The sequence below is a fragment of the Vicugna pacos genome, chromosome 2, assembly GCF_048564905.1.
Source record: "Vicugna pacos chromosome 2, VicPac4, whole genome shotgun sequence".
Lineage (NCBI taxonomy): Eukaryota > Metazoa > Chordata > Mammalia > Artiodactyla > Camelidae > Vicugna > Vicugna pacos.
The window spans coordinates 47,647,608-47,661,217 of NC_132988.1; the positions used below are offsets into that span (position 1 = coordinate 47,647,608).

General features: G+C 37.5%; 1 protein-coding gene across 2 annotated transcripts in view; it reads right to left on the reverse strand.

The window, feature by feature from the left end:
• Window positions 1–504: 504 nt before the first annotated feature.
• TET2 (tet methylcytosine dioxygenase 2) overlaps window positions 505–13,610 on the reverse strand; it is a 119,496-nt gene continuing 106,390 nt past the window's right edge. For both annotated transcript variants that reach the window (XM_006216167.4, XM_072939418.1), the window contains exons 9-11: window positions 8,314–8,451; window positions 5,602–5,956; window positions 505–3,548 (exon numbers count right to left, since the gene is read on the reverse strand). In XM_006216167.4, coding sequence (XP_006216229.2) covers window positions 2,050–3,548; window positions 5,602–5,956; window positions 8,314–8,451 — 1,992 coding nt within the window. In that variant the 3' untranslated portion in view covers window positions 505–2,049. The remainder of the gene's footprint in view (window positions 3,549–5,601; window positions 5,957–8,313; window positions 8,452–13,610) is intronic.

Sequence of the window (13,610 nt, forward strand, 5' to 3'; positions counted from 1 at the left end):
ATTTATTAAACCTACAACAATTTTACATAAACACAGGTGACATGTTGGCATAAGGAGAACATGAGCTGAAATATCCCTGAATTTTTAGAACAAAAAAGTTGAAGTTCAAGTTATACTTGCTAAGAAATCAAGTATCGAAAAAAGGTATTTTTTTTTAATAATAATTAAAAAAAAGACTTGGAAAAAAATGATGGTACACAATGCTATAAGCTTTCACTCTCAGTTCAATATCCTATTGCCAAACTAGTGTTGAGGTATATGACAAGTAGGAACATCACTCAAACCTTTAATGAATTCTTAGCTCACATTATGATATATTTGTAGCAGGCTGAGTAGCACCATCATGATGTGAATTCTGCTTCAAATCCATATATATATATATGTATATATTTAATTTCTTTTTACAGTACTAAAATACTAAAGCATTGCGTTAAAAAAGTTTTGTTTACAATTTAATTTACTTACTATACATCTCTTTCACTTCTTTATACAAATTAATGATTTAAAACCACCACAGCAAACCAGCTGCCTGTTTTTGTTTTTTTTTTTTTCCTTTTTAATTAACAGATTCACATGGAACTAACCCTGTTTATACTCATCTTACGCAGGCATCAGTCTGCTCAATCTTCCTGGTAACGAGGACACTTAAGCTAAGGAATGACAACATCACAATGTACAATTATCAGCAAAAGGCAGACTGCCATTCAGTTTGCTGAAGAGCACACAGATCTATACAATAGCGCTGGCTTAAGTGAACTAGCTTTGATGAGTCTGTAGCATGCGGTTATTACCTGCTGCTAATAGACAGTTCTTACAACCTACATATTTGAGCAATGAACTTGTCATACAATTTTGTATAAAACTGTTTTACAGTATAGCATGTGAGATGAGCACCAGAAAACATGTTTTGTGGACTAACGTATTCCCTTGAATCCAGTAAGCCCCATTTTTGGATGTAACTGGCTATATTAAAAATGGACACGTTGCTCATCAGCAGATGCATGGCTAAAAGCAAAAATATTTTAAAAGCTTTCCTTGTTTCCTTAAAAAAATCAACTTTGCATCCTAAAATGAAAGTAAACTTTTTTTTTAAACGTCTCAGTACCTTAGCATTGTTCAAGTTGTCAAAGCTTAGGTAGACAAAGTGCTTCTAAAACACCATTTAAAATATTTATACATATACATGTTTGTGCACATATACATATGTGTATATATGTACATATATACGTTTACTGTCCTACAAGGACTTCACTGGATGAGCAAAATCCAGAGGCCTTTAAAATGTCCACATTTTAAAAACTAAGCTCATGTAAGAATAAGTAATTATGATTAAAAACTTGAATGAAAAGGTACCCCCATTATTCAAGGGCATTGGAGTACACTGGTAGCATCTTGATGATACAAAGGCATTAAATTTTCAACTGTTAAAGACACCATTTTCTTAGCACCATTTCTTAGAACATCCAAACAAATTCAGTGTTTCGCTGTCCATTTATGCTTCCTGTAGCTATTTTGATAAATAAAAGTTAATATTAAGATTACAGTAAAAACTGCATGTTAAAAAGCCATGATTCCAGTATTTCAGTATATCATATATTCAGCACCAGATGGTATTTTAAGATTCCTGCCCCTGTAATAATACAGTACTTGTTTGATTTGCTTTCCATGACTATGCAAACTTGGTATTATTAAAAGTGGTCACAGATGTGTAGAGTTGTAAGGGGAGGGGAATCACATTTATGTATCATCTCATCCAATAACAGAACCAGTGTTTAACAATGTAAATTGTGGAACACTTTTTTCTCCACCTTCATTTTGCATAGAATGCTTTGGTCTTTTGCCTAGATTCCATCTGTGACCACTTAGGAGTCAGGGGAAATTAAGTGCTATGGTGAGAGGACCTCTTTTTGCGCTGGTGAGCAGAGGTTCTTCCCCCCACATTTGTCAGGAACACTGTGTCCTTTCCCCACTGCCTGCGTCATGAGAACTACACTACGGATAGGCTGGTTGTGGTCTTTTCAAATGAGGTAACCAACCCGAGGGGCGACATCATATATATCTGTTGTAAGGCCCTGTGACCCGAGTGAAGGCATATGGAGATGTCGTTACTGTGGAGTCTGTGGTCACGGACATGGTCCTTTCGGCGAGGGACTTGATGAAGCGCAGGTACGTGGGCTCGGAAGGCTCATGCGGCTCAGTGGGCTCCCGCTTCACTTTCTTGCCGTGGGTTTTCTGAGGCACGTAGTCTGGGCCGTACTTCTCACACTCTTCCTCTTTCTCGCGGGCCTTCTCGGCCATTTTGGCTTCCCAGAGCGCCAAGCCGTGCTTCGGCTCATTCATGCTCTTGTGCTGGTAGAAGACGAGCGAGATCCTGGTGGGGTGATTCCTGTTGGGGTTCTTCAAGGGGGTGGTGGCGTGCAGCTCGCGCTTGGCACACTCGATGAGGATCGACCCGTGAGTGGGAGCCACGGCCACGCCCCCGATGTCAGGATCCAGGAAGCTCTGCTCGCTGTCGGACCAGACCTCGTCGTTGTCCTCGGCGGCCGACGGCTGCCTGTCCTGACTGCTAGCGTCGTGAAATTTGTGTAAGCCCTCCTGGACGGGAGCGGTCCTGTCGTGGTTAAGGCCGGGAAGCATTTTAGACAGCCCGTTAGCTGTATGGGAAAGCACGTCGTTCTCCTTGTTTTGGAGATGCAGGGCGTGAAGAGAGCTGTTGAACATGCCCGGAGCTGCACCGTAGTTATGGATTAAGTGAGAAGACGGGTGATGTTCACCATTTTTATAGTCTATGTTTGGATTGCTCAAACTGGGTGGTAATCTGGAGGCGGCTCCCATGAAGTGGCCGTCCATCTCATGAGTGGAATAAGGAGGAAATGCCCCTACGTGGTGCACATTTGGTCGAACAGTACAACTGCTGAAGGCATCTCCTTGCATATTTTGGTTTCCGTAACCTAAGTACTTAGAAGTAAAACTCTGGCTATTTCCGAACCTCGGCTGGTAAAGTGGTAGATTTAGCTTAGACAGAGGGTCCTGGTTTGGATACCTATATAGATCCACGGGCTGAGACTGAGGAGAATAGGAACCCAGATACTGGGAGCAACTGTCCACTGATATGTTTCCGTTGCATTGATATGATGGATACTGGTTATTCTGGTTCAAAAGCCCAGGGTAGGGGCTCATGGGGTTCGAATTCAGATATGAACTTGCAGCTTGGGATGAGGAGGAATAGAGGTTCATAGGCTTGGCGCCTCCATATATCTCTGAAGTGTGTGAAGAGCTTGGATAAGGACTGACTGGATTGGGCCGTCTCATGTATAGATTGGTGGATCCAGAAGAAGAGTAAGAGTTGACAGACTCTGACTGAGGGTTACTAGTTAAGGGGGGATGTGGCTGCTGTTGCTGGGGTTGCTGCAGCTGGGGTAGCTGCTTTGGTAGCTGCGGGACTTGCTTCTGTAGTTGGGGCTGGGGCGGCTGGGGCGGCTGGGGCTGCTGGGGCTGCTGGGGCTGCTGGGGCTGCTGCATGACTGGTCCTGAAAGTCGCAAAAGTTCTGTGGACAGGATAAGAGAGAACATGGACAAAGGCGCTTGATTATCATCTTATGACAGCTGGTGAGGATGCTTACATGTATGTGAGACCCACCACCAGGATCTTGCAACATCCACCAAACAAGAACAAGAGCAAAGTTCGGGCTCTAATCACTGTCTAGCATAATTTTTTGTGTCTGAAACATTGAAAATAAAATGGTAGACCATGTAACAGTGCAATCTGTTAAGTGGTGAGAAATATAATAAATATCCCAAAGCCATTCCATTGGGAGCATCATATTCTCTGCAGTTTCTGTGCTTTTGACCAAGCCACATTCTCTACTTGAACTGCTCTCCTCCTTCCTCCCCATCTCCCTGCCCTTCCTTGACGTAGTCATCCCTTCCTCAAGGAAGCCTTCTATAACCTCAGCTTCTAGTGCTTTTGTAACACTCTGTAATATCCACTGCATACATAAGTCAGATAAAGCAACAGTCCATAACATACTAGAATTATCAATTTCTCATCCCCTCTTCACTCCACTGCAAAGTAGTTCCATGAGGGAAGGGATCACATCTTATTTTATTTCCCCACTGCCTGGCAAGCAATCAGATTTATTAAATAAAGTAGCAGAAAAATTATTATAGAAGATTTAGCAATGCTATGAGAAAGAGTGACATTCATTTAAGTACCCAAAGCACTTTATATAATTGGCAAACCCTATTTCTCCAGCGTGCTTTCCAGAAAGGAAGTTTATACAGTTGTAGATAAAACTTTAAAGAAACTTTCAGCTTTGCAAATGAAACTTTTTTTTTTTTGATTAGTACTGACTTACTCATCCACTTTTTGGGGGGCATGGGGAGAGGTGTAAGTGAAACTCTTAAAAGTGATAATTCTATTTCATGATCTCACTTAAAAAAAAAGTCATATGAGAAATGAAAACAGATAAAACGAGCTACAACAGCTGTCCTGTAGAGACCAGTTAGAAGGAATCAAAGGCAAAGTTTCATCTGATTATACTTTACAGCTAGCTTAAAGGAGACAGCAGGGAGCGGACAGGATTTACTTCTCTTAGTGGAAGTCAACCAGTCAACAAATATTTATTAAACATCTCTGACATATTATTCCAAATTACTTGGTTTTATCTCTGAGCTTCAAAATCAATCAGTAGGGAAATTTGACTCTGTGAAGCAAAGATGGTTGATTGCTAAGCAAACCAGTATACTTACACTTAACAGATACACATTTTTCTCTTATTAATGGCTACGCCAATACAATTTCTAAAATTTGGGTAGGGACAGTACATTGTATGATTTTTTTTTAAACAGTATTAACCACAGACATAGATCAAGGGGCTTTGGAAAGAAAGTATCAACTTAGCATTGATAAATAATGCTCCATTTCTACTACTATAGATGTGGTCTATTTTGATGGGTAAAAGCTTTATAAGAACTACATGTGGACTCCCCTCATGAACCTCGACTCAACGCGTCTAAGGAAAAGTACCTTATTCTCCTGCACCTCCCTCCATAAATCCTATTTTCAAACTTATCTCAATAAATAGTATAGTTTTAATTATCTAGGCTTAAAACTCTAGAGGCATCCTTAAAGATTTTTTTCTCCTTCATTCTAATGCTTTGTCACCAATGTACTGATACTCATTTTGGAAGAATTCCCCTATGTAATCTTTGCTACATCTTCACTGTTACCACCAAAATTCAAGCTCTTGTTACTTTACTCTTTGGTTTACTGCATCAGTCACCAAAGTATTAGCTCCTCTACCTCCAATTTGGCCTTCCTGCCATTTGTAGATTAACAGTAATTTCACGATATCACCTACCATAAAACTTTGCCATGTATTACAGAATAAAATCCAAACTTCTCCCTCAAGCTGGAGTTGATGGTACAACATCTCATTACTGTCTACCAGACCAAGGCTTGGGCCTTGCTCCTTTACAAGAGATTCTGGTACACAACTAAGACCATGACTGAACATAACCTTCCAAAATTAACACTGTTGATGTTCAACCTAAGTGTCATAGAACACACATATCTACAATGTTTCGCGTTAAAGTTACCTGCCAACTGTTTAGCCTGGCTTGTGTTTTCTATCTGTTTTGTACGAGATGAGGCTGACTTTTCCTTTTCACTCTTGCTTGTGCTGTTCTCCAGAGAGGAAAGCTTCTCAGCTGCAGCTTTCTTGGCTTCTAGCTTCCTTTGTCGGCATGTCTTGACCGGCTCCGCTAACATCCTGACTTTGCGCCGAAAAGAACTCAGGACCTGAATGGCACCATTTCGTTTCTTCTCCTCCTGAGCTTCTACACTCCCAAACTCATCCACGTCAGAGACTTTGTAGAGGGGCAGAACGTGGAGCTGCTCATCGTCTGGTTTTCCTCCAATTTCTCGATTGTCTTCTCTAGTGAGGGTGCATACCTGGTACGGAAATAAGACTGTGGCTTCAGTTTCAGTCCAAATGACAAGTGGTGTGTGTTTGTGTGTGTGTGTGTTTCTCCTTATCAGTATTTAGATCTGTGGTGGGGGCTTACTTGACCAGATTGGTGACATGCATTTTACCATAAAACCACATCTGTCTGTTATTAATGCAGATTGCATCAAAATGGTACATCAAGATCGACAAGTTCGCGTGGACCCTTTTGTTGTTGTTGTTGTTTTGAGTCTATGAGAAAATGACATCTGTAGTGACTCTGTTCCTCACATACATTTCGGACTAAGGGAAGAAGTGATACTCTTACCAAAGCAAAGCAATTTCCCAGTTTTCACACTTAAAAAATAGATGTGGTCGATGTGAAGCCTCTTCAAAAGAGGCTAGAAGTTTCCTCTACCCAATGACTTCCTCTGTTTTTGGTAATATCACATTCACCTCATCTCATGCTTTTGTACAGAAAGAAATTTCACCTCTTTCCTCACACCTAACTTGCTTTCACTGTGTCTAAGAAATTTCCACAGGATACCAAAGTGAAATCTAAATAATGTAAAATGGAAGATCTGATTGATAAAGGTAATATGTAACTTAACACTGTTTCTACGTCTCTTTTCTTTCTTTCTGGGTATTCTGTGAAATCTAACTCAGTGTTTCCCTTTTCATTTCTTTTCTGAAAAGGAAAAAAAAAGCTACTTCTGCTGCTTTGATAAGTTAATGGTACTTTTTTTTTGTTGGCCACACTGGCCGTGATGAAAGATTACTTGTTGGTTTTAAAAATACTAGTTTTTAGTATTTAGGGTTTTTAATTAACAGAAAATGTGACCATGATTATTTAAAACCCAAGGTAATACAAAATCATTGGAAGATACTCTTGAAAGGAATGTGGTCATGATTGTTTTAGGTTTACCTCTATAAATAAGTTTAACATGAGATGGTATTAAAATGAGTGTTATACATTGTACACACGTCTTCCCAAATCCTTGTCCCTGAGCGCTTGTCACCTTTTCCCACACACATTTATCCCTACTCACGTCTGCTTACCTAGTGCTGCTTCTGTTTCACCTCACAGAACCTGTGACCTACCAGGAAAATTCCCCTTTATTTAAAAATTCTTCCTCATCCTCGGCCCACTCTCCATCACCCTGCTGGAGAGAAACCTGGCTATCTTCAGGACCTACTATAGCTCCAGCTATTACTTATTTCTTCTACTTCCCAGAATTGAGCATAGCCTCCAAAGGATGGGCAGGTGATTAGCAATGATTTTAGATACTGTGGATGGTAAGCCTTGTGTTTGTTCTCCTGGATCAGAAGTCACGTGGGGTCTGTGACCAACCAGCCCTTCAGCCTGTTTTATATGGCCAGTGAACTAAGAATGGTTTCTGCATTTTAAAAGAACTTTTTATTGAAAAAACCGCAAACAAAAAATACGGCAGAGATCCTCTGGGGCTTGCAAAGCTTTTAATAGAAAAGTTTTCCAACCCCTGCTCTAGACCATTAAACCAATACCTTTGCTTCTCAACAAAAATTTCACACCAGCTTCCTCGAATTACTTCCACTACTGCCTTCTACCTCCCCGAGATCTTTTCTACCCTAGAATGTAACTGTAGTGCCTGCTTTGTATTTTCCACATTAAGTCTCATTGGTCATCTTCCTCAGCTACCCCTGTATCCATGCTGATGACTCATTGGGTTGATTCATTTACAGTTTCTACACTTGAGCTTTTTCATGATCTCTACTCTGGGTCATCCCTCCACGTGCAGGGCCTCACCCTGAGCTTTGTTGATGTGTAATACTCCTACCCCCCTAACATGGATCTATTTTCTGCCCTTACCATAGCCAACAATTATAAGGCCCAATCCCTTTCACCCACTGTAATGTGTAGTTACAAAGGTTTCTTTTGCACTTTGAACCTTCTGTACTAGTACTGTGACAATGATGATCCATTTTTCATTCACACCTCTCTCTTGCAAGGTGGATTGGTACTTTGGCTTGTATATGGCTTTTTGCTTAACTGCTTATGACCTACCAGACATGGAACACTAAACTTTCGAAGACTTTTTTGGGCATCTAATTGTAGCTGGCAATGCTTAGTTACCAGTTCAGGTTAGCACCAAGAGTTTCCATGATTTTCACGTTGCTTGCCCACACTGTTTTCCACTAATGTGCCATGTCAACCTGTGATGAGTACTAATTATGCCAAACAAGGTCACCTTGCAATAGCAATTCATTCACAAAAACACTGTTGTGCAGTGACACCTGCAGAGAACATATTCCTTGAACTGCTGCTAACTTCCAGTCCTCTGCTCCTCAACGGGACATGCTGCTAACCTATCCTTAGCCCACTTACCAACGTGCTGCCGTTCTGCATGTTGTGCAAGTCTCTGTGGGCATGAGCACAGAAGTCCAAACATGCAGTGACCCCTGAGAATGGACGGCCTTCCTTCAGACCCAGACGGCACTCTGGTGCTCTGTGTTCATATTCAATCTGAAAAATAGAAGTGTGTGTGTGTGTGTGTGAGTGGGGAAGTACTTAGGCATTTGAAATTCTTAGGCACACATGTGACAAAAAAGCACAAGTCCTGTGTACTGAGCAGGTCAAAAAGATTCCTTAGTATTATATTTTATCTCCAAAAACACAATGGAATGACTCAAAACAGAGCAAGTACCCTGACATAGAAAAGTTTTTATTTTACAGTGTTATTCAGATATAACAGACTTACATTGAATCGCATATATTTAAAGTGTACTATTTGATAAATTTTGACATATATATATATACAAGAAATGATTGCCACAATCAAAATGATGTACATATCCATCATTCCCTAAAGTTTCGTCACACTCCTTTATAGTTCACACCTCCTGCTTTGTTCCCAGGTAGTTAACTACTGATCTGTTTTCTGTCACTATAAATCAGTTTGCATATTCTAGAATTTATATAAATGGTTCCATTTTGAGTTAATTTTTACATAGGTTGTGAGATTAAGAGTCAAAGTTAATTTTTGTCCATATGGATATCCAACTGTTCAAACAAACACCTTTGGATAAAAAGATAATACTTACCCCACTGAATTGCTTTTGTTGAAAAGCAGTTGGCCATCCATGTTGAATCTATTTCCAGACTCTCTATTCTGATATTTTGTTATGTAATGGTGTGCTGATGTGTGTGTATGTATTGTATTTATGCCAGTATCAACTGTTTTGATTACTAGTAATGTAGGTTTGTAGTAAATCTTGAAATCAGGGAGTATAAATCTCCAAATTCTGCTCTTAAAAAATGTTTGACTATTACAGGTTATTTGCATTTCTCTCTATATTTTAGAATCACCTTGTCAATTCCTTCAGAATACTTGGTGAGATTGATTAATCTGGGGAAAATTAACTTCTTAATGATTAGTCTTGAGATCCATGAACATGGTATATCTCTCCAGTTGTTTAGGTCTTTTATAATTTCTTTCAGCAGAGTTTTAAAGTTTTCAGTGCACAGGTGTTCTAAATCTTTGTCAAATTTATATCTAAGGATTTCATATTTTGGGTGCTATTTTAATTGATACTGGTTTTCATTTCAATTTTTAATTGTTTATTGCTAGTATATAGAAATATAATTGATTTTTGTATTTTGCAACTTTGCTAAACCATTTATTCTAGGAGTTTTTTTTTGTAGATTCTGTGGGACTTTCCATGTAGACACACATGTTATCTGCAAATAAGGACATTTTTATTTCTTACTGTTCAATCTGTATCCTTTTTATTCCTTTTTCTTGCTTGTTGCATTGTCTAAAATTTCCATTTAGATGTTAAATACAATAAGCTACCAGGACATATTATACAGCACAGGGAATATAGCCAACATTTTATAATAAATGGAGTATAACCTTTAACAGTTGTGAATCACTATGTTGTACACGTGAAATGTATGTAATATTGCAAATCAACTATACCTCAATTAAAAAATTTGGATGCCACAAAAAGCTTGCTGACCAAAGATGAAAACTATTCTTGAAAACCTTCCTTGAATTTTATTAAGCAAACATCCATTTGATAAAAAATTTAAAGTATTTCTTTTTGTTGTTGTATGACAATTGTATATTAAGTGTATGTTTATAAATAGGCACAGAGAATATCTTCAACACATAATAAAACCTACTTGAGAAGTTAAAAAAAATGTTAACTAGAAGTGGTGAAAATATACATACTTTTCTTGTTCCCAGTCTTAGGGGTAAAGTGTTCAGTCTTTCACTGTTAAGTATGATAATAGCTTTAGGTTTTTCAACTAAGCCTTTCATCAGGCTGAGAAAGTTCCTTCTATGGATGTTAAATTTTGTCAAATGCTTTTTATCTATTTAGTGAGATACCATATTTTTCTCTAATATGTTGGTTAATATGGTGAATTACACTGGTTTTTTAAAATTGAAGTATAGTTGGCTTACGAAGTTGTGTTTCTGGTGTAAAGCAGGTTATTTATATATGTGTATGTATATTCTTTTTCACATTATTTTTCATTATAGGTTAGTACAAGATATTGAATATAGTTTCCTGTGCATACAGTAGGACCTTGTTTATCTCTTTTGTATATGGTATTTTGTATCTGTTAATCCCATACTCCTAATTTATCCTCCCCCACTTCCCCTTTGGTAACCATAAGTTTTTTATTTTTTATTTTTTTTATGTTTGTGAGTCTGCTTCTGTTTTGGTAATAAGATCATTTGTATCATTTTTTATATTCCACATATACATGATATCATATTTAGTTTTCTGTGACTTACTTCACTTAATATGATAATCTCTAGGACCTTTTTTATACCTAAGTACTATTCCATTGCATGCATCTACCTACCTACCTATCTATCTACCTATCTATCTCCCCCAACTTCTTACCCAGTTAGTTATCTGTTGATGGACATTTAAGTTGCTTCCATTTCTTGGCTATTGTAAACAGTGCTACTATGAACACTGGGGTGCATGCATCTTTTTGAATTAAGAGTCTTCTCCAGGTATATTCCCAGGGGTGTGATTGCTAGATCATAGAATAAGTCTATTTTAATTTTTTTTTAATGTAATCTCCATACTGTTTTCCATAGTGGCCGCACCCAAGTACATTCCCACCAACAGTGTAGGAGGGTTCCCTTTTTCCACACACTCTCCAGAATTTTGTTTATGGACTTTCTATGATGGCTATACTGACTGGTGTGAGGTGATATCTCACTGTAGTTTTGATTTGCATTTCTCTGAGAATTAGCGATACTGAGCATTTTTTCATGTGCCTACTGGCCATCTGTATGTTTTCTTTGGAGAAATGTCTACTTGGGTCTTCTGCCAATTTTTTGATTGGATTGTTTGCTTTTTTGTTATTAAGTTGTATGAGTTGTTTATGTATTCTGGAGATTAAGCCCTTGTCAGTCATATCATTGCAAATATTTTCTCGCAGTTCATATATTGTCTTTTCATTTTGTTAATGGTCTCTTTTGCTGTGCAAGAACTTGTAAGTTTGATTAGGTCCTATTTGTTTGTTTTTGCTTTTATTTCTGTTGCCCTGAGAGACTGCCCTAGGAGAACATTGCTAAGATTTATGTCAGAGACTGTTTTGCCTATGTTCTCTTCTAGGAGGTTTATGGTGTCCTGTCTTAAGTCTTTAATCCATTTTGAGGTTATTTTTGTGTATGGTGTGAGAGAGTGTTTTAACTTCATTGATTTACATGTGGCTGTCCAGCTTTCCCAACACCACTTGCTGAAAAGACTGTCTTTTCTCCATTGTATATTCTTGCCTCCTTTGTCAAAGATTAATTGACTGTAGGTGTGTGGGCTTATTTCTAGGCTCTCTATTCTGTTCTGCTGAGCCATATGTCTGGTTTTTGTGCCAATACCACGCTGTTTTGATTACTGTAGCTTTGTAGTATTGTCTGAAGCCTGAGAGCGTTAAGCCTCCAGCCCAATTCTTTTTCTTCAGTATTGCTTTGGCACTTCTGGGTCTTTTGTGATTCCATATACATTTTAGGATTGTTTTTTCTAGTTCTGTGAAAAAGCTCCTGGGTAATTTGATAGGGATTGTATTAAACCTGTAGATTGCCATGGGCAGTATGGCCATTTTAACAATATTAATTCTTCCAATTCAAGAGCATGAGATATCTTTCCATTTCTTTAAATCCTCTTCAATTTCCTTTACACATTGATTAATTTTTGAACATTAAATGAATCAACCATTATTGAAATAAACTCCATTTGGTTGTGATGCATTATCCCTTTTACACATTGTTGGATGTAATTAGATAAAATTTTGTTAAGAATTTTCACATCAATATTTATAAAGATCATTGGACTTTATTTTCTTTTTATTTAATGCCCTTATCTGATTCTAGTATCAGGATATTTCCAGTCCCATATTATGAGTTGGGAAGTGTTTGCTCCTTTGCCATTTTCTAAAAGAGTTTCCATTGAATTTTTTTTTTCTTAAATAATGGGTAAAATTTTAAAGGGAAATCATCTGGTTCTGGAGTTTTCCTTTTGGGAAAGTTTTTAACTACAAATTCAATTTCTTTAATAGATACAGTACTATTCATGGTATTTATATTGTTCTTTAGTAAGCTTTGGTAATTTGTGCTTTTCAAGGACTTTGTCCATTTCATCTAAGTCATTTTTTTATTGGCATGAAGTTTAAATTATGTTTTTATTACTATTCTTTTATTGTCTGTACAATTTATAATGATGCTTCATCTCTAATTCTTGATATTGACAATTTGTGCCTTCTCTTTTTTTCTTGATGATTATTCAAAGTACTAGCTTTTGTTTCACTGATATATTCTCTTGTTTTCTGTATTCTATTTCAATGATTTCTGTTTTCCCCTTTACCTTTTCTGTCCTTCTGTCTTTTAGGGCTAAAGTTGCTCTCTTTTTCCAAGTTTTGTAGGGTAGGTCTGCATACTCGAGAGATGGTTGAGATTATATTTTTCTGTTATAAATGTTCAGTGCTGTAAATCAGTCTCTAATCAAGGCTTTAAAGCTGCATCTCACAAATTTCTTCATTTTCATTCAGTTTGAACTACATTCTAATTTTCTTTGTGATTTATTCTTTGGCCCATAGGTCATTTAGAAATATGTTGTTCAGTTTCCAGATATTTAGGGATTTTGTAGGTATCCTTTTGGTACAGATTTTTAATTTCATTTCATTGTGGTCAGACAACATACTCTGAGGCTTTTAAATTTATAGATACTTGTTTTATGACCCAGAATATAAACTGTCTTGGTAAATCATCCTTGTATACTTGAAAATAATGTTATTCTGTCATCACCTGGGGAGTCCTATACAAGTTAATAAGATCAAGTTGGTTAAGTGTGGTTCAAGTCTTCTATCTCCTTACTAATTTTCTCTCTACTTGTTCTAACAGTTATTGAGAGAGATATATTGAAAACTGACTGCAATTGTGGACTTGTTTCTATTTTTAGTTCTATCAGTTTTCCTTTAATAAAATTTGAAGCTCTGTTATTAGATGCATAGTTAGGATTGCTGAGCTGACCTTTTTATCATTATAAAATGATCCTCCTTATGTTATATTCTTTGCTATGAAGTCTACATGGCTACTAATATCACTCTAGCTCTCTTTCGATTGACATTAACATGAAATGTCTTGGTTCTTGCTTTTTAAAATA